At 31.2% G+C, this 21,807-nt stretch overlaps 2 protein-coding genes across 5 annotated transcripts in view; one reads left to right on the forward strand and one right to left on the reverse strand.

Moving 5' to 3' along the window:
* Cirl (Calcium-independent receptor for alpha-latrotoxin) overlaps positions 1-3,905 on the reverse strand; it is a 110,912-nt gene extending 107,007 nt beyond the window's left edge. For all 3 annotated transcript variants that reach the window (XM_088196221.1, XM_088196220.1, XM_088196222.1), the window contains exon 1: positions 3,699-3,905. The gene's annotated coding sequence lies outside the window, so the exon portion shown is untranslated. The remainder of the gene's footprint in view (positions 1-3,698) is intronic.
* A 2,316-nt stretch (positions 3,906-6,221) lies between these two features.
* Positions 6,222-21,807, forward strand: part of Vinc (vinculin) — a 39,113-nt gene continuing 23,527 nt past the window's right edge. Inside the window, exon 1 of one of the 2 annotated variants that reach the window (XM_088194967.1) lies at positions 6,222-6,444. In XM_088194967.1, the coding sequence (XP_088051093.1) occupies positions 6,388-6,444 (57 nt within the window). In that variant the 5' untranslated portion in view covers positions 6,222-6,387. The remainder of the gene's footprint in view (positions 6,445-21,807) is intronic. The other variant, XM_088194966.1, reaches the window with a different exon arrangement.

Consider the following 21,807-nt stretch of genomic DNA (forward strand, 5'->3'; position numbering starts at 1 on the left):
AAAAATCCTATATTTATATCTTCAAATTGAGGGGGGGGGGGAATGACATTGTTATATTTAAATACACAAATAGTAATGTCATTTCTTACACATAAAGCACCGCTCTCAAAAGCTTACTAATTCTTGCTAGTCTCTATTATTGACAACACAACAGTGCAACGTTCGGTAACGAGACGCTTGTGACTATCTCAATCGAAGTTAGCATTATTTAAAAGTAGGGTCTGTTGATCTTTTGGCTCTGTATTGTTAGTTAGTTGTAGTGAATAGATATCTTCTTTACCGACTATCATGGACAATTCGCTTCTCCAACTAGAGAACGCAACCAAAAAGCTCATGCTAAAGATATCTACTAACATTTTTTTTTTTTAAGTTATACTGTAAGCCTTTTATGCAAAGATATGAATGAATTCAGTACATGAATTTGTATCGTACCGAAGTAGAATGGCTTCTTGCGGAAAGGTTTTAAAATGAATTGTAAAAGTTAGTTATGAATTTCGCCTCATTCTTCATGAAAAAAAAACATTTCTCCCCTTCAGTGGTGAAAAATGGATTTGTTTTGTTTAATATTTCGCGTTTTTTAAACAAAGTAAATTAATTTAATCTTAATGGAAAATATATCTACATTTTAATTATGAATACTAAGCTTTTCAAAAAAAGCTTTCTTCGTTATCGAGGATACACGAACATGTTTTCATGCTTCTTGCCACCAATGAAATAACATAATCTACAATTAGAATTGTTATATGTAACATTGCCAAACCATACAAATCAATTTCAACAACTATTATCCAAAATTGAATGAGGACCAAAATTACAATTGGAAAGGAACGCCGTTAGCTAAATCTGTAAAATGTAAACATATCACGTTAACCCGAGATTAATTTCTCTCGCGACAACATACTTATGCGAAACAGCATGTTTAACATGAAAAATGATATTTCCTTTATTAATGATAGCAAATTATTAGCAAAATAAAAAAGCATTAAGTGATTTTCGATTATTTTATCAAACACTATTTGTTTTACTTATCTGACTATCAGGACTTGACAGGTTTCCCCAATGCGTCATAACAACCATTATACAAACAATAATAAACATTAAAAAACCAGTTATGACGCACACCTAAAATAGATGAGCACCATCCCACATGAAATTTTCCAGCTCCTCATAGCTATCGCCGAAAACACCATTGTGTTTGAAAAACTCATTGAGAAGCTGGATTGCTCTGGCAAAAGGAGCGTTTTCAAACGCTGACATCCTGGCCGCAACGTGCAAGAATAAGAATAATAAAATGACATAAATAATAACATAGCCCTTTCAATTTAAATAAATATTAAAAGAAAACAATCAAATCTTTTTATCGTAATATGTTATCATAGACAATTAGCTGGCTTTTCTATGGTATTTTCAAGATATTTTAGACATACAAATTTATCCGTATTTTTTATAATTTATTACAATCGTTGTATATTGGGAAATTTTATTGAAAGGTTTTTCATCTTAGATATACATTAACCTCACGTCACGATGTTCTACAATAACACTAGTTATTTTCAAAACTACAGATGAATCTTCTGTAATATGCAAAAGCATTTTATTTATCTTAACGATATGTCTATAGAAAAACTTATTATGGCAGTTGATACTATTATAGGCTAAGTTAAAATTAGTCTACTTGCGGTCGCATTATTGAGATAGATCTCTTAAAATGTACATGAAGAATTTCGTTCAACTAAGATAGCAGCATAATTTAATCATTCAAAAAGCTCCACTACTTCAACATCTGAGTTTTTTCCGACTAAGTAAATACGAATTTTGTATTTTTAGAAAATTTATTATAACATTCAATGCTTCTGCTCTTCGCGGAAGTTTTCAACCTTAGTTTATCTATATATTAAACATTGCCGGTTTTTTAGAGCGTTTATTTTTGACTATTTTTAAACAAGAAGAATTGTTTATCAGTAATTCTAGATATAATATTCATATTACTCTTACAATGATCCGCTTTATTTGTGTATGCCCAATAGACTTTCTGTCAATAAAAATAACCAAAGGTGTCTTTTAAATGGAGACATCCTGTGAATAAGCATTTTACACAGCAAGATCGGATCAAGTTTTTAAGCACATTTTCATGAGATGGTTGTTAAGCTGCAATGTAAGTTTATTTTTACGTTATAAGCAAGTAATAATTTTTTCCTTTTTAATAAAATGTACTTTCACAATAAATACCTCATTAGCGTCAGGCAACGCATATATAATTCATTATTTTACTTCAACTGCTTAAAAAGTGACTACTACCAATTGAATGTGAATTAATATATTATTTTAATCTTTATATTGTACTCAACTAATTTAAATAAATTATTTTTCAGATTATTCTTATTTGTGAATTTTTAAATTCCTCTAGTTTCGAATTTTGAGCAGTTTTCTATATATATGTAAGTTGGTAAGTGCCTAACTGAACTACTGTAATTTTGATACTTTAGCCTAATTTGAAAGGAAATAACTAAATCAACAAGCAATCTCTAACATTTTCTTCTGCTAAGATTGCATATTTTGACATAAACTATAATATAAGGATAATTCACATTTATATTGGCGTATCGTCTGATCGGCAATTTTTCTTTGAGTACTTCTTTTGTCAAAATAAAAGCACATCCCGTCGATACATCCTGTTAGCGCAAATTCTCGAAATTCATTCGGCATACCTTCCTATCCCCTCAAACGAACGCAAATCGGGGATAATCTCGAATCAGCATCGCAGCAGCAGTATAGAATCTCTATCTCTATCGGAATATAGCGTAGCCTCCCCGGGCAATAAATATCCGTCGGATTCCGAATTAAAACGCAGATTTATATCGTCCCGTCTGCGGCGCAACCTTTTGACACTCGAACAAAGGGAGAATCCGCTCGTTACTCGAACCGACTTGCATAGACGAAAGAATTCTTTTGTTCTTTTTTGATTTTGATTTTTTTACATGGCAACCCTGGCTATGCGATACGGTGGCGGCCATGTTTAAAATGAAAATATGGGGTCGTCAGTCGCGATGCGAAATCAGGTTTTGTCAAGAATTATTAGCAATAATGGCAGCCGTCGGGATAGTAAAGGACGTTTTAGGAATGCCGGTTGCGTTATTCGCATGCACTTTTATTAGTTGCGGATCGAGTGCGGGGCGAGGGCCGCGGAGCCGCATTCCTGACGAGCGTTCGCACACATGCACGAGAGCTCGCGTACGTACGTACGCACACAAACACATGCCGACGCTCACCTGGACGCGGTCGACGACTGGTCCCGATTATCACGATTTGGGCCAAAAAAATAAACAAAAAACACTAAACAAACGTCAAAAGCTCCGTCGTCTCACAATTAAACGGCGAAAATAACGCACGTACGAGCTTTTTCAAAAAATAACCACAGAAAAACAGCTCCGTAAAACACGGGCTTATGGCCAAAAGCACATCGTCTATAAAATATCCCGTCGTGTTTTCGTAGCTATTGACAGACACTGTATATCGTCACTATTTACTCGAAAAAGCTCGGCGTTATTTATTGCACACGAGATCGAAACAAAAGCTCGACGGAGCTTTCGCCGGATCGATGCGATCGCACTCGTTTAGCGGACGACGTGCAGTAGTATCGAAGATGAAAACGAATCACAAGGGGTAGGTTTCGACTGGGGCAAAATGTTGGTGTTTACCGTGGCAGCGGCGAAGTCGGCCGCCCCCCGCGCGCGCCATCTTGGCCGGCGGCGGCCGACGGCAACGTCTACGGGTGACAGGAGGGCAGACGCTCCGAGAGCGATGGCTGGAACTCGACCCGCACGGGGCGCCGAGGGCAGCGCACAACACTCGACCGTCGCGAAACGAACGAGAAACCCTCACGCGACCGCGGACCCAGCTCGACTGCCTAGCACTCGCTGGCAACACTGTGCGGACGACTCCCGTTCGATAGGGTTGCAAGCGTTGAAAAACGTCTACGCCCAGGGTGACGCCGCTCGCCTCGCTCGATCGATATTTTTTATTTTGCAATTTATCTTGATTTAAATTATATTAAATAATAAAACAATAATTGCTTAGACAAAACTTTAGTATCACTTCACACACAATTAAATTAGCAAATCAACATAAATTAAATTTTAAAAAGTAAGAAGTTATTTAAAACACCAGGAAAACATTAAATATATATATATATATATATATATATATATATATATATATATATATATATATATATATATATATATATATATATATATATATATATATATATATATATATATTCTATATAAAAATATATTTATGATTTCGAATTATATAGTTTTAATACAATATGTAAAGTATTCAAAGGGAACGAGCGTTGGTCAGAACATTTAAATAATTTATGTGAAGTAAATCTTGCTGCTAATTTATATAATCTTTTTTTTAATAGGTACGCTAATTTCAGTTTTTGAGTGTGGCGCCAACATTCTAATCGAATACGTGATTATGTCACTAAATAGTATGTAGATGTCGTAATTTAATTGGATGTGGAGTGGTATTGAAGTGGCCCTATTGCCGAATATATAATAAAAAATAATATACACAAATTGTTTAATTAAGAAAAATATTATTTCTTTAGTATATTTTTTAATAACATTATTATTAAAAGTTCGTTATCAACTTTGTTGTAATTAAAAACAATAGTGAGGGTCTATTTTGGTATAGATTTTATCATGGCCAAAACTTGGCGGCACTCTGGTAGCACTGACGTGACGGCAGTACATTCTCTTGGTGGATGCCCGAAAACCAACGGCCGATGCTGGTTCGTGCACCATTCAAAGGCATATCATTAAATAACATTTAACTATAATACTGTAGTGGCTCAGTCTATGTCTAATTGCCATCCGTCACCCTTCGTCCAAAGTTTGTATAAAAAGACTAAAATTCTTGGAATAAACATATATTGTTTGAATTATGCTAGTGTAGATAGTTAAATAACAAATTGTTATTTTAATATGATTATCATACCAACGCATATTTCAGTTCGCTGATTTATTTGATATAGTATTTTTCATTGTGTATGTGCTATATTTTATATATGTATATTTTAATATTTTTTTCCTTTTATAAAAGGTTTTATGTGGTTTTCATTGAATCTTTACTCTATTATACTTAGAGATAACTTATTATTATTTTTTATTTTTAATTGTAAACAATGGAAATGGTTATGAACCAGTATTGTATATTTAACATGTCTGTATACTATTGTACCTATGAATATTTTTTGAAATAAACGCCTTAAACACAAACACATACCAACGCATACAACGATAAATGTAATATATAATTAGTACAAAATTACTCAGTGTGGTCACGACCAAACCCTCGAAATATATTGTCTATAAATACAACAAACCAATTTTACACACTGCGCAGCAAATAAATCCATAATTTTATATATAAAATTTAACTATATAAATAGTTTTGCTTTGCGTGGCTAGTTACATACAGGCATTTTTTTCAGGATAGTAACAGTTTATAATATGACGACAATTTCTTCAAGAAAAATAATAGTTTAAAGCTTAATGCTAAAAATTCACGTTGCGCAATGCTGAACATCGTTTATTATTAAAATTATATTATAATATTTTTTTTTATTTGTTAATTAATTTTAGAAATTTCATTTTTCGAGTTTAGAGGAGTGTGTGTGAAGTGGGAACTGGAATTTTCTGTAGGGGAGGGTGAGGAAATTTGGTATACCAATTTTAGTACCGCAAAATGTTACTACTGTTGGTTAGAATTAATATTTTTTTTTATTAATTACCACAGTGCACGTCAGATTTTAATAATAGCGACATATTGTTATATCTATCTCCTTGACACAAATTTTAAAACTATAAAGCATAAATATTCCATTTAGCCTCGATAATATTGTAATTTATTGTTAAAATATCGCAAAGTTGATTTAAATTTTCAAAGATACCATACAGCAAAATGTTACAAAGTTTAAATTAAAAAAAAAGTTTATATTTGATTTAAAATATAATATAACCAATAATTTATAATTTTCTTAATTTAATTTTCGTTATATATTTTATTAAAAAAAATATTTAAAACATTGTATATGTTTATAAAACACATTTTCTGTACTACAATTCTGTGTCGTTGTTTTATTTGTTGATTTAAGTGTTAAAAAAATGTATTTTAATCCGCTCGGTGCATTATTTGGACTGGCAACACACGTATTTATAAAAAGCTATCGCGCGTGGTGGGGATCGGCATAATCAGCCGGTGTCAATCATTACAAGCTACCAGTCGTCTGTGAGTCGTGCGCGTCGTTGGTTTCGTTCGTTTCGTTTTATTTTTGTTTTGTTTGAGTTTTCATGAGTCGCAAATAAATCGAGCAAGATGCCCGTGTTTCATACGAAAATCATCGAGAGTATTCTAGAGCCGGTGGCACAACAAGTAAGTTATTATAGTACAAATAATAATTTTGATTCGTCTTTTCCTTGAGATGTGTTTATAGCAACATTTATATTTCGCCTTCGAGTTTGACGTAAATGTCTTTTATGAACGAAAACTGGAGCGATTGCTCAATGAACGATGACACATACAACGTTAAATCAATATGTATATTTCGTATTAGTCATCTTTGCGATGTTAAGGTCGCTTCTTGGAATGCACAAGTGACAGAACATGTTCTCCGAATTTGCACAATTAATACTGCAATCAAAATAATATATTTTGGCTGACTTTTCAAGGTCGTGTGATTTGTATAAAATTTTCATTTGTTTAAATTTTTTAATATGTTTATAAGCCTGTTTTTATTAATTTGTTTTCGAAATTTGATGGTCACATCTTAATTTATTACTGAGCATGCTTCAAATATATTTAACACCTATGCATAACTGATTATACAAACACAGTTATGATTTAGAAAGAATAAATATATTAAGTATATATCTATTTACACATATTCAAAAAGAGTTTAATTTTACACCAATCGAAGGTGTTGAAAAATGGAGGAGGGTGACGCACGATTGCCGATACCAGATAAAATAGTCCCATAAGGCCATAAGTTTCATAAAAACGACAATATGTTTTATACTCTTACGTCATTTTTACTAATCAGAAATTGTCAGAAACTTCGGAAATTAAAAGCAAACTCCCTTTACACACTCCTCAATCTTAATCAATTCGTATAAAACAAAATACTTCCTGCCAATTTAATGTAAGTATACATGCAAATATAAACGCTATGCCCATGTGCCAATGTGAACAAATTATTTAAGGTCTATAAAACGTTAACATTAAAAAGCATCCATGTCTGATGAATAATCTTTGCATTCCGACGATGTACACTCAGTGTACATGTAAAAATTAGTGATTTAAAATGAAAAAACTACTATTATAACAAAATAATTATTATTAAAATAGTCAAAGTTTAAATAATTCAATAAGTACTGAAAACTAGTAAATTAATTAAAAATCGCAATTATTTTAGTAGTTATAATTATTAAAAACTTGTTTTATTGGAACTTATCCAGTTTCTTAAAAAAAAAAATTGTCGACCTACATGTCTGGAAGCTTTATTTATAAAGCACTAGCTGATTACACAGGCGTTGTCGGGTTTTATTTATCCCAATCTTCCATTAAAAAGGAAAAGGAATCAAAAAAGTTGGGCTTGAATGTCATCTGGACTGTCAATTATTGATTCGACACTAATCTCGTTCATTTTTGCCCATATGCCCATGAGGTTGTTAATTTGGACTTTAATGGTTTCCGGAGTGTCACTATTCATCTCAACGACCCCGAAAACTATGGATAATCAATATCGGTAATTACGTGTCACCCCCCACCTCAGAGCTTAGGGATGTTTAACCACTCCATTATTTTTCCAGATAGTAAGTCATATGTGTACCAAGTTTTGTTGAAATTGTTGAATTATAATTTCACTAAAAAATACACATTTACTGTAACATATATAGAGAGATAATAATTATTATTTGACATCTTATAAACGTTGATATTCCCCATTTATCTAGAAATGAAAAGAAGGTATAAAAAAACAATTATTAATATCAAAATAAATACATTTTGTATTAATGTAGTTACGACAATGATGTTTATCTCTCCACAAGCTGTTGCAAGAATGAAGACACTAACATTAATTAAATATTTTATTTGACGATGTGAACAGTTTTGTTCACATCATTTAAATATTAATTTCTAAAAAAATGTGTTTTTTTTCGTAGTGTAGTAAATAATATTATATTCTTTTTTAAACATGTTTCTTATTTATTGTTATTTAAACTTTTGTTTAATTTAATAATATAATAGCCAAATTAATTATGTAATATTTTCGAGTAGGATTCAAATTAGTCAACCGTGATTCAATTAATTGAGCGGCAAATTAAATTATTTCTTAGCATTGTTCCCGAAGTTCTTACAACAATAGATTAAGATAAAATTATAGGTGTTCGTTGAGTATCTTTTTATTGCTTTCTGAACGAATCGATATTTATTGCTGCGAATGGTCAAATCAATCAAATTGATTTGGAGCAAATAAAAAAAGTTCGCTTAATGGTTTAATAGAGCAATGATCCAATTGTTGGGATTAGTAACAAGGATTTTCAGATGTACTACTCGAGAGAGATTTGGACGAAAGATCGTTTGTCACATGGCCACAAAAGGAAGTTTGTCGCATTGATAGCTAGAATGAAATGGCGACTTTTGATTGGACTGCTCGAGACGAATCAATGAATGGGAGAAGCGCCCGAAACGAGCACAGGTCCGAATTGGTCTGCATTAATTCGAGAGCCCTTTATTATAAAAGGAACTAATTTCACTCGCACAAAACAGGACGTGGAATGAATCTTCGTTCGAATAATTAAATTTTGTTTTGATCAACGTCGGTGATTCGAATCCTGTACGTTGACCTCTTCTGCGCATTCCTTGTGTGATTGAATGCTGAGAAAGTTCCACGGATTATACCGTCAAATTATCCAACACAATCCTAGAACTAGTTTAATTAATTTTTTAAATAACAGCTTATTTTTGGTATAATTGCACGGTACTGTAAAACAGTAAATTGTATATAATAGTTTAATTAGTTAATTAAGACGATTAAGATCAACGTTTTAGTTGAATTTTAAATTAATTTATAATGTCTAAATGAATTGATTTCGTATACAAACAAAAAACACAACGATAATTGCATCGCTGTTTATAAAATTAATACCAATAAATAATAAATTTTATTAATTAATCTTCCTAACCGTTGAGTTTCATTCAGGTTAGTCTTTAGATATATTAAATATAAAAAACATGCAGTATAACAAATAATAAAACAGATTTTTATGGGAAAAATATAAAAAATCATATTTGATTCTTTTTACAAAAATGTAATTGCTTGTTTTATCTCATGTTTTTGGTCTGTCTGTCCAAACATATCGTTCGTATATTCTGCTGTAACAAAACAAATAGTCTCTGATTTGTGAATATATAATGTATTATAATTTTTGTCACGCCACTGTCAACATTAGAACTTGCTTTGTGATTCTATCTTAGAATATCTTGTTCGTCATTTTTGTGTCGGTGCCATTTAAGGCTTCGTCTACAAGTTCTGGTATCCGTGTCGGTAGTTGCATAACACGGAGCTTGAAGGTCGGCAAGGGCTCGTGGGCTGGGTCCATATTTTTTTCGTTTCACTCTAGGAATTAATTGAGCTCGTCCGATTTTGATTTTTGTCGCAACGGACGATGCCATGATATCTGGTCTGGGTTCACGGCAAAGGCGTGGCTGACTTCCGACATTTGACTGGACCTTGACCCTATCTACCCAATATAGAGCGAGCTACATTTATTGACCGCCCTGTAGGTGTATCTCTGGTTGACCAGTTAATTATAAAAATAACATCACAAATATTCTTTTCATTTTTTCCCAGTCATTTCGTATCATTCAACACTGTCTTTTTGTTGAATTATTTTCATCTGCCAACAGACTTGTGACATTACAACATAAAATTGACCTCGAGGGTAACATTCAACTCATACGTCAATAATTGTCACATTGAATGACAAATGCAAGGCGAACTGGAAATTGAAGGCAAGTAGCTAGAAATCATGGACTTATGGGAATAAAATATTATCGAGTTTAAATGTGCTAGCAAGGAGCGTTGTGAAAATCGCATAAACATTCAATGCCTTCACAATAAACTACCTATAAAAAATCAATTTTTTTAATAATGTTTAGAAATCTGACCATAATGATTTTATTAGTTTTTCTAATGCTTCATGATCGCATTTTTACATTATATTTATGTATGTTACAGTGAATGTGTATTACCATTGAAGCTATATTTTCACTGGCATTTCAGTGAAATCATATCTAAAAAACATTTTCACCGGTATTTATATTAGCGAAAATATAATTTAATTGATAGGTGCTAGTGAAATTATATGCTCTAAACCAGGGGTCTTCAAGCTTATAATATTCTTCAAGAAACCCTAAACTTGATAACAATTTAAGTGTTTCTTAAACTTTGTTTATCTACTTAAGTTCCACCTAAACATTATTTTACTTATCACGAATAACCATGGGGTAAGGTTACCTCAGGGAAAAATGTAATTGTAGACTATTCTTTATAAAGCTTAATGAAGCTGAGCATCCATAACTTTGGTGATGTTTATACTAAATCTGATCGAACGTCTCTCCCGAGTCCTCGACGGAAACATTTCTGGTTGAAACTCTTTACCTTGAACTATAATGAAATTCCGCCAAAGAAATAGATCGGAAAAATGTAATAATGTGACATTTTGCAATGCCGACAGTAAGTCGATTGTCAAACAACTAAATCTACAGCGTCTCCGGACTTTTTGTATAGACAGCGAATGCGCATTTGTGCGACTACTCTGAAACACTTTTAGGTCATTAGCATTTGTCATTAACACTAGGTTTACGCCACCTGTCATATTGACGGGTTTTTGATTTATATTCCGATTTGATTTGTATCAGACAGTATTTTTCTGGGTTTTTTACTCCTTTTTATATTTGAACAATGCAAATATATTAACACTATTTTTATTTTCGGAAACTTTTATCCTTAAAAATCTGGTCACTATATACATATTTTTAATGACACCTGTTAAATTGACAGGTTTATATCCGTAAACCTAGTGTTAAAGACGAAGAAGAGTAGCGAATCGTAATTAGATCACAAGAACGAAAAGGTCAGCCCTAGTTTTTTTAGCGCCCCGGGCAAAAACCCCCCTTTTTATCAACACATTACATTTAAAACATGAGCTAATATACATTCAAATTTCATAGACCAATATTATTTTGCCGTCAATTATCTTTCGCAAATAATTAAAAAAAATGTAGTTACTCAAATTAACTACAAGCATTTTAAAATTTATAGTAATCAAAATAATTACAAAGTGGTTGTTTAGACCTAAAAAATAGTAGCTCAACGCTGAAAACAGTGGCAAAAACAACTCTATGATAACCACAGAACAAAGAATATAGAGTAGCTAACAGCTACAGAGACTAAAATATATGGTTACCATGAGACGATCATTGAGTCGCTCTACTATAAGGCGAGCTAAAATATTTTTTAATTATGCTAACATTAAAAATATACCATTAAATTTCAGTGCAATCCTTTTTTAATGAATGTAAAATTATTATCTATATACATATGTGTATATTTAATCAAATTATGATAATATATTAATAAAAATGGCGTTTTAGAACCCCAGTGCAATCGACATGTTTCGAAAACAATTCATAAGTAAGTTCAACATAAAAATGTAGATGTTTTAATGTAATGTATTAACCTGTGTTGCATTCGCGAGTTTTTAGTGAGGCAAACAGATAGATTAAAAAATACATTGTTAGCTAAAATTTCGCTTTAAATCCAAGTAAAATCATTTACCCTAGCCTATATTGTTTAGATAGTCTCGAGAATGTTCTGGAGTCTATGTATTATAATTATTAAGAATTATTCATTAAGAACTTCAGTTAAATCCATCGATTCGAGCGACTTTTCTTGCTCTTGGTAAAGACAATGTCACCAAATTTTCAACTCTCAGCTACATGAACATGATTCACTGTTTAATGTCTCATTTTGCCAACACCTGGCTCGGCAGCAGTACGTACAAACTTCTGCGAAGAACTTTCGGTCCAAGTTACTCGTTTTATAAAGTTGAGCTCACCCGGCGCAGTGGTGGTACATTCCTTATTATATTTTTAAAACGATTTATTACACATGTAACACAGCGCCTGAATCGTGAGTGTTTCACGTTGCGGTTAAAGTTTTTCCTTGGCGCTGACCGCATATCAAATTATAGCGTTGATATGCACTTTTTATACCTACGAAACTTATCTCATATACCACTTGACGTGTTAATACTTTGAGTGTTATGGAAGGTAGCGTAGCTGCCATTATAGTAATTGACAGTTCATTATACAATCGGCTTACTGTCTCCGGTTGTGTACATATTGTGTATGTATAAGTTGTACACCCTCGGAAATGCTGACGATTAACGAGTCGCATTAGTAAGGAATGAATTTGTATTACAAGATCAATATTTATTTTTACCGCGTTCGATTTCCTACGTGTCAATCATTCGCACATTCCGTTCGATTAGTCACAATTGTGTGTTTGATACGAAACGTAACATGTTATGAAAAAAACGCTTTTCTTTTAGCGCCGTTCGGAAAATCTCGGTCGGATCGCGTATTTATATAGGACGTTTTTGGATCAAGGTGGTCGTAAATATGTTTATAAGTAATATATTTAGTCGGTCGGCGGTTAAGTGTGTGTGAGAGTGTATAACGATTCAGAAAAAAAAAAGTTAAGTTGTTCAGAAAGTAACGACCGATTCTTAGATACTGTTTTTCTCCATGAATGAAATTGACAGAATTTCGTTTACTACAATAAATTCAAATGATGTTTATGAATTAAATTTTCTATTATTTAAAAAAAATATTTTTAAACATTTCTAATCTCTTGGCACATGTACTCTAATTTACAATGGATACATGGTGTGTAATTTATTTATTTAAATACATGTGTAGGGCATAATAGCTTTACGCCAACGCACCCTATTCAGTAATATCAATAATACATAAAAACTAAATATATATTAAAAAATATTGACATAAACAGTTAGATTAAATTATATATTATAATGGCTAGATCACAATGCGTCCACCAACTGCGAGTATCTGGATGAAAAATTTAGATAGTTTATTGGGGAGTTCTCCAATACTCTTGTTCTTGCATTCGTAATTTAAACAATACCCAGGAACGCAAGCGCTGGTGATTAGGTAGCATACAACAATTTCGGATTCTGAATATTTCCTAGCAGGAACTTTATGAAGTGCTTCGTACACTCATCGTCACGCTTTGATGTAATCATATTAAGTGCTATTTCAGTGATTTTTTAATGTTCATACATTCTGTAATTTAGTTTTGTTTATTTTGATATACATATATTTATATATATATTTGTAGTTACATAAATATTTTATTGCTGATTTTTGTAAAAATTTGAAAACCGGAAATACTGGAATTCGAAAATTGTTTATTTGTATAAACCCTGTGAGCGAATGTGAGCTCATTGTCGCGAGATTATGAGTGCAAATCGCAGACTTCTAGTTATTAAATAGTATCTTAACTTGATTATTTAGGTTTTTAAAGTTAGTTTTAATCGAAACAAAGCTGCATCGTATACAAGTTTTACCCATATTTCTCGCAATTTGAAAATTGATTAACGCAATCCATTTATGTTTGCTTTATTGTCAAATATTTTAATTAATCCATTGTGTATTGGACTTGTAACGCGATTTTTCAGGAATTTGTTGGTAAAATCAATAAAAAGTTGTTATTATGAGATCTGTTGGATTCTGAGACTGAAGCTAAAATTAACTTATTATTTTCGAAATGTATAGATTAACTTTATTTATAGATGACTTTAAAATAGGATTGTGTCTGTGGATTTCAAATATATATATATATTATTTCGAGCTAAACACCGAAACAACAATGATGTTTTAATTTCTTAACAAGTTTTAAAATTGACGTATCGCTTAAGTGATTAATCTACTTTTGGTAGATAAGCGTTTTCATAAATATTGTGTAGATTACGGTTAAAGCGCTTATCTTTTTCGTAATAAGAGTCCGCATAACATTTTCCGGCTTTCGTTCGCTATCCTCGTCCGGTCGACCTTTAAAGGTCGTTTTTCATGCTGGTTTTGATACGGTTGTTTTCAGTCATTTTTTTCCGCCGCGAAAACCAGAATTTTCCAATTTTCTCTTCTGCCAACGATCTGATACGGCTCTCGACCCGCCATCGCCTCTTTCACATTAACCACACCACAATGAAAATTTTTTTTTAGAAGTGGCTATATATATTTTTTCCATTCGTGTGGATATAATTTTTGTCAATTTTTCGCACGCGATGCGTGGCGGATATTGCGTTTCGGGACGATTTCTCGCCAAAATTACTACGTTGGAAAAGCATGCGACGTTGTAAAGCACGATTTATCGTAAACGAATCTGTCGCGCTTGTATGTAATTTTTTCTGTTAGTAATTATGTACAATTAAGTTTTTTTAGTTCTACCAATCCATTTACGAAGTCCCTGAATTGAGTTAAATTCAACTCGACGGACTAACGTTAATTTATGTCATTAAATACACTTAATAATAATATGATATAATATGAGCTTTAAATATAAATTACGTCATAAGATTATATGATACATACATACATGTATAAACGTATAAATCACTGTGTACCTGATGTTTATTCTAAAAAAATCAACTGTATTATTCTTTTGTATCAATTGTACGAATTTGTAGGATACTAAGTACATATACAATAGCATCTATATGTTGAAAAATTAACGCGAAGCTCTCATACAGGATAAAATAACAAGTTTATAAAAGTATATAATATACATTAACAGCTAAATTACAATATACAAAAAAAAAGTATTATTTTGTTGTTTATAATATGATTTCACAATGCCTTATACATATTGCATACTGTTATATATCATATTTATGTAATAGTATATTGCATACACAAAGTATTACTGCTGTCGCTCTGTGCCTATAAGTGTATGCTGCCCCACATTCATACATAACCGTCTAGACTTTTATATATATTATAAATGACGTATTGTCTACAAAAAAATTAGTGAGTGTTTTTAATATATAAATGAAATAAATTAAAATCGTATTTAAAGCCGGATTAAAGTTAATTTAATAACAATGATTTTTTTCAAACTTGTTATTTAGACACTTGTTAATTTATTTGTGTTTTTATAATATGTTTTGACAAAAAGTGACATTTTTTATCAAAATTATTTTTCTTAATTACGTTCGCACGATATTTTAAAAGCTTAATTTACATTATTTTAACTCTCGAAAATGCGTGAACGGACTGATCGCTATCACGCGAAAACGCGTGAATGGATCGTAATGTATAAACAACAAAGTAATAGTGTCGTATGAAGATGATGATTGAAATTTTGGATGTTATTTAATGTATTTTTATCCTTAATATATGATTCATTTTTTTATGTTTGACAAAAAAACTATCATATAAAATACAGTTAAGACGTTCTTCACTTTATGATTCTTTATGTTCTCCATTTTAGACATTTTTAACAATATGATGTTTGTTAATTTAAAATAGTACAATACACTAGTGAATTTATTATTTTCTTCTTGTGACATATATTACTAATAGTGTACCCATTAAAATTCAATAAAGGAAGCATAGATGTAGTATAATTTAATTTTATATATTTATAATCCATGAATAATACGATTTATTCACGGTAAATAAATTTAAACTTGGTTTTTCGCGAATTGTGTTTTATCTGCGAGAAACAGATTATTTGGTGATTCAATATTAAAATTGCACTAGGGACATCCGTTGAAAAACATATCTACTATATAAATATTTAATGGAAAATTTCAATCTGTGTCATATTTTTATATAGTTACATATAAGTTATTTGTCGCATAGCTTTCTTTTGTATCATATTATGCACATATTAAACTATTAATATCATTTCACTCGCATTTGATTTTAGAACGATATTCCTGAATATGTATGTTTATTATATTATAATGAGTATTACTGTTGCACGCATACAACGATGTCTTCGCTATTCTTTTATTCTCAAACTACTTTTGGCGAATGTATGGTGATTAAGTAAAGGTACTCTGCATGTGCCCACCTAAGGATTGCAATAATACCAGAATTTTCAATACCGGTATTACCGTGAAATAAAACACTCAATACCGGTATTGACATTATTATGTTTATTTTAATTAATTGACCGAAAAAATAATCCGAGTACCGCTCGCATGATTCACTATGTTTATTGATTAGCAGAACCAAAGCATTGATTCGATATATTTAATATCGAAAATTCGGGCGCTAAGTCTTTCCTCTTTTAGTACAATGAATCTAGGACAACATAGTCTTTGACAAAATATCGTCTTTGATCGACCTACATTTTTATACCAGGTGGCTGTGCACCACTCGCCAATTTATTCCAATAATATATTATGTACTTATTATTATTATTTTTTGTCATTTACGATTATCTGAAAGAAACTTATCAGAAAAGAATGCGTAGAAAATTGTAAATCTGTTTGTTTAAAATGCGACATATATAATTGCTGATTATTATTGTGATTGAGATATGATTTATTTATATATTTTATTTTAATTATTGCACATTTAATATGATTTTAGAATATCGCAATAATATTTATTTTCGAAAGATTTATCTTTCATATACTTTCATATACATGTTAAAAGTAACATTAATTAAATTTCAGTTATAAATGTTTGTTTAAATATTATAGAATAAACAATACGTAGATACTGCAAACCCTTTTAGTCCCAGAAAATTTGGCCCAACATTTTTTTTTATTTAAAATCATTGATTTGCATTACAAAAAATATGTTGTATATAACATGTGTTTTAAAAATTTTACCCTTTTTTGTGTACAATACAATAAATGATAAAAGGCAATATTTAGTTGTTACAACAATAAAATAAAATACATTTTTCATATTTATTTACTTAATCAAATAAAATACGAACCAAGTTTGATTTAAAAATAAAACATTAACACATTTTACTTATATCGTTTAGTTTTAGTACAACCAACCTATTTTGTTGGTAACAAAAAAAAATAACATTGCAATATTTTCCAATGAAAAGGTTTTTTTTTAAAAAACATTAATTTCGGCAAAATTTTATTTAAACATATTTATTAATACTTATTGCTAATATTTAACACCAATGCTTAGTGAAGCGTGTTCCGTGGACTATTTGGTTAAAATATGTCTGAATAGAGTTAAAAATGTACAAATAGTAGAAAGTACTTAGTGTATGCAATACCTGTTTTTGTTTTCACTTCGCCAGCCATTCCTATCACAAAAAAAGGCGCAAAGAGTTCTCTGTTACATAACATAATTACTGGGAAAGATAAGGTACCGTTAGATTTGCTAATATATTCCTTTTATGTTGACACGTTTAGCATATACAAAAATGGTAAAACCAGTATTTAATTTTGTAATACCGGTAGTACCAAAGATCAAATTTTGCCCTAATACCGGTATTGCAATCCCTATTCCGATCAACACCTTATGGTTGAGTATAGGCCCTTACCTATCGGCTCATTAGCGACCCGTAACTACAACACTGTAGCCTTCGTATTGTTAGCTGTGTGCCAACTATCTTATGGTGACGGTTTGTAACGAGACACAAGCTAGTATTACATATTTATAAAAGTTTTTAATAACACGTATATCGGCAAAACACGTCGATTATCTAGTAATTTATTATATTTCCGATTCGTTTCGATATTGCCAGCATAGTTCCAGGGTTGTCAAGTGTTGGCCTACACGCACTCCTCCCCCAACAATGGTAGTATAGTGAAATGAAATGTTAATTTATAAGTTATATTTCCAATGGATTCGTTGCATGTTTATATGTAAAGTTCAGGATAATACAATTTGTTTGAAAACGTGAAGTGGTTCAAAATATGTATATCAATGTCGTTTTGCATATGCCATCAAAATTATACATGAATAAAACATATTTATTTTTATTACAATCGCTTTGGTTGACAAATCTAAGCACGTATCAAATTCTTTGCATTGCTGTCACGATTTATCATCCCAATTAATTAATAAAAAAACAACCGCCCATATTTACACGTTCGTGAAACACATTTACATAAACATAGTCAAACTGTGCCGTTGTCGAAGTTATCTACCTATGGTCTTTGTCCCATACAAGAAATTGTCTCCGGCTAATGATAATTCACGGAGTTTTTCGCTCTTTCGTTTCACACGCTCCTCGGTCGCCATTTTCGTCATTATCGTGGCCAAGATACGAATGTTGGTTGCAAATGGGCTCGGTTAATTAACCTTGAGCTCTGTTTACGACCTGTAATGAGATACGTTCCGAGGTGTGTTCCTATCCGCGGATCTTGTAGCCTTTGAACCCCTTTGGTCCCGGTTTTCCATTATGCACGGCACACATTACACTATGTGCTTACGTACGACGATCCTTTTAGTCCCGTTTTTTATTCTTGACCTCTTGTTAAATTAACAATCGTGCTTATTTTTATTAATTTGAGCGTTGATGAGAGTGAAGCATGCATCCTGTGTGTGTGCCGGCATGCCAATTGGAGCTTCTTTTACGATTGATGTGAATTTAAAATTGCAAGAGTACAAGGATGCTATTGTTTATCTGCTGATTGTGAAATTATATGGATCTGAACCATGTAACTGAAAATAATTGACGAGTATAATTGCAAGATTTCGGCTACACTCGCGGGTTTTTTCAGTTATATCGTAATGTTTAACTGCTGCAAATATAGGTGATGATCCACTTCTGGTATTGCAGCATAAAATTGGCCATGTGAGAAGTGTTCATCTCAACTCAAAGCGGCTTTCGGAATATAATATTTTTTAATTATTAAATAATTATACAAGTACACAGTTGTGTTGATGTTGTATTATGCAGCACACCGTTCTATAAAAATGTTTTCTTATATACGCGTATTAAATTTATTAATATATTATATGTATAATTAATATTACTGTTTTTTTTTTTATATAAGCTTATGCTTAAATTTTTTTTCTTGAATTAAAGATTAAGTTTATTGTTTTAATATTATTTACATACATAATAAAACTATCCAAAAAATGGAAAAAAATCAACTTGACAATGACACAATTCCAGTGCTCATTAATCCTATAAAATCGTTATCTCTAGCCACTGCCTAAATTACAATTTTGGTATACAATGATCAATATTTTTTTATTGATTTTTTATTATAATACCGTATAACATAAAAATATTATAAATTTCAATCGAAAATAGTATTATTATGTTAATCTTGAACTTGTTATTTTTTTATGGATAGTCAAGTTTATTATATGCCGAATTTTATAATATTAAAATATTTACATACGTAATGTCACATATGTATATACATACATATATTTACAATCACAATTTAAAAAAAAGTAGATCGGACTCGATTTAATCATAAAAATGACTATCCTAGATTTTTCTCAGTAGGTGCTTTGGCCACTCTTTGGAACACGCATTTAGATTTCTGCCAGCGATTATACGTTTTACGTAACGCTCTCGCTATATTTATAAACATCCCGTTTTGCAATGTTTCCACGATCCCGTGTAAACAATGAAAATAGCAGCACGTACTCTGCAGACGCTTTTCCGACGCCGGCGGAAAGATTGATTTTTCTCCGAAGGTCTACTCTCTCACTAGAGCGTAAGGGGAGGCTTCATATTAGCCGATTTCAGCCTTGACAACCACTCAGGAGCTTTCAAAGATTACATGCTACATTATCGGTATTTCGATGATTGGCGTATGAACGTGTTCTTATGACATAATCCAATAACCGCGGTGTTTTCATAGGTGTGCGAAAGTGTACGTGGTATAAACTGTTTACGTTGAGAATTATTCTAAATAAAAATCTGCAGCGTGAGTCACCGCGTTAAAATATCTCTTTGACTCGTAGGTCAAGATATCAGCACTAAAGCTTTTTATTATCACTTTTGTCTCATTTGTGTCTCTTGCACAACGTCGCTTTTGATTATTGAATAAACTAGCGATGTCATTCTAAATTATGATTTATGTACTTAATGCTATAATTAGTAAAAGGCGTACTCGCTGTGGCCTAAACTTTTAGAATATGCGTTAAGAGTCGTATCGATTTTTATACATATGTAATTATTTTCTAGATTAGCTTATAGCGTTTTTATCTGTGTTGTATTTAGTATATAAGTACGGGGTGGGCCATATTATTGTAGACATAACTAGGGTCTTTGGCGTTCAAGTACGCAAAATTATCCAAATGACACTCCCCCCATTTTATATATATTTCACAATTTTCATAAATTAACATGACTTTTAATGAAATACAATTGTTTAATGTACTGAAGTTCTGTAATTTTCTATGGGATTGTAAACATCGTATTTCAAAAAAAATATATATATATATATAATGATTTGCATCTTTTATTAAATATTTTTTGATTATCCTTGATCGAGTACACAATACATATATAACTATAATATATATACATCTATGTAATTAAAAATAATATAATAATATAGCTAATCTTATTAGGGGAAAATAGGAATATAAACAGTAATTTTATTTGCATGTTCATATTAAAAATATATAAAAATAATAAATAATTATCAAGACTGACAAATATAACATACAGTTTTACCAGTTCGTCATAATAGTCTGTAAAAAATCTAACAGTAACGATTTTAAAATATATTATTATATAAAAATAAACTTAATGTACATAAAATAAAATTTTATTTTTATTTTGCTGTAGCAAAAAAGTGGTAGTTAATTTTATTTAAAATGTTTTAAATAGAATTTAGTAAAAATACTAATGATCTAATGTCACAACTTTCAAAAAATGTAATGCAGAAATATTTCAGTGAATTTGTAATACCAGTGTAGTAATTATATACTGCTCTAGAATGTCTATGAAACTTAATTTAATAGTTGCGAAACGCCCATTTGTTGTTCAAACCCAAACCTAACCTAAACTAACTTACCAAACCCAACTTGACCTAATGAAAAATGAAAAATTATAGATAGTCTTAGAACTTTCATTAGGTCAAGTTGGGTTTGGTTAATTCGTTACTGTTATAATGGATGTGTATTTTTCAGTGAAGTTATATTTTGACTAGTATTTATTAGTAGTAATATAAATTCACTAACTAGACCGGTTAAAATGTATCAAACAATTGATGTTTAATTTTACTGGTCAATATCGGTAAAACTGCTTGGATGATCTGGTACACATACGTTCAGAATATTTTGGTAGCCCTACAACTATTTTTGAAACGGATTTCATAAGTGGCGTTTACGTCTGCCAAATGACAGTTTAAAACAGTATATAATTTCACTAGTACCTGTCAAATAAATTATATTTTCACTAGTAGAAATATGTATCTACTGGTGAGAATGTATTCTGTTATGATTTCACTGAAATGCCACTGAAATGCGTGACGTGATGCGTCAGAATGGTGTCGGTTTCATACACTTTATATGGGTAGAAGCACACCAGTGTATTGTTTAGTTTCGTGTGTGGCACCATACTGCTGAAATCTCATGTTCTCCAACACAAATTCTTTTAAAATGCGCATACGAAAATAAAACGTCGCACCAAGCAGTAATTTTGAGAGGATGTAAAGGCGTCTCGTGAATAATGGGAGCTCTTTT

This window comes from Plectrocnemia conspersa, unplaced genomic scaffold (assembly GCF_051122295.1).
Source record: "Plectrocnemia conspersa isolate PC_06_02 unplaced genomic scaffold, ASM5112229v1 ptg000010l, whole genome shotgun sequence".
Taxonomy (NCBI): Eukaryota; Metazoa; Arthropoda; class Insecta; order Trichoptera; family Polycentropodidae; genus Plectrocnemia; species Plectrocnemia conspersa.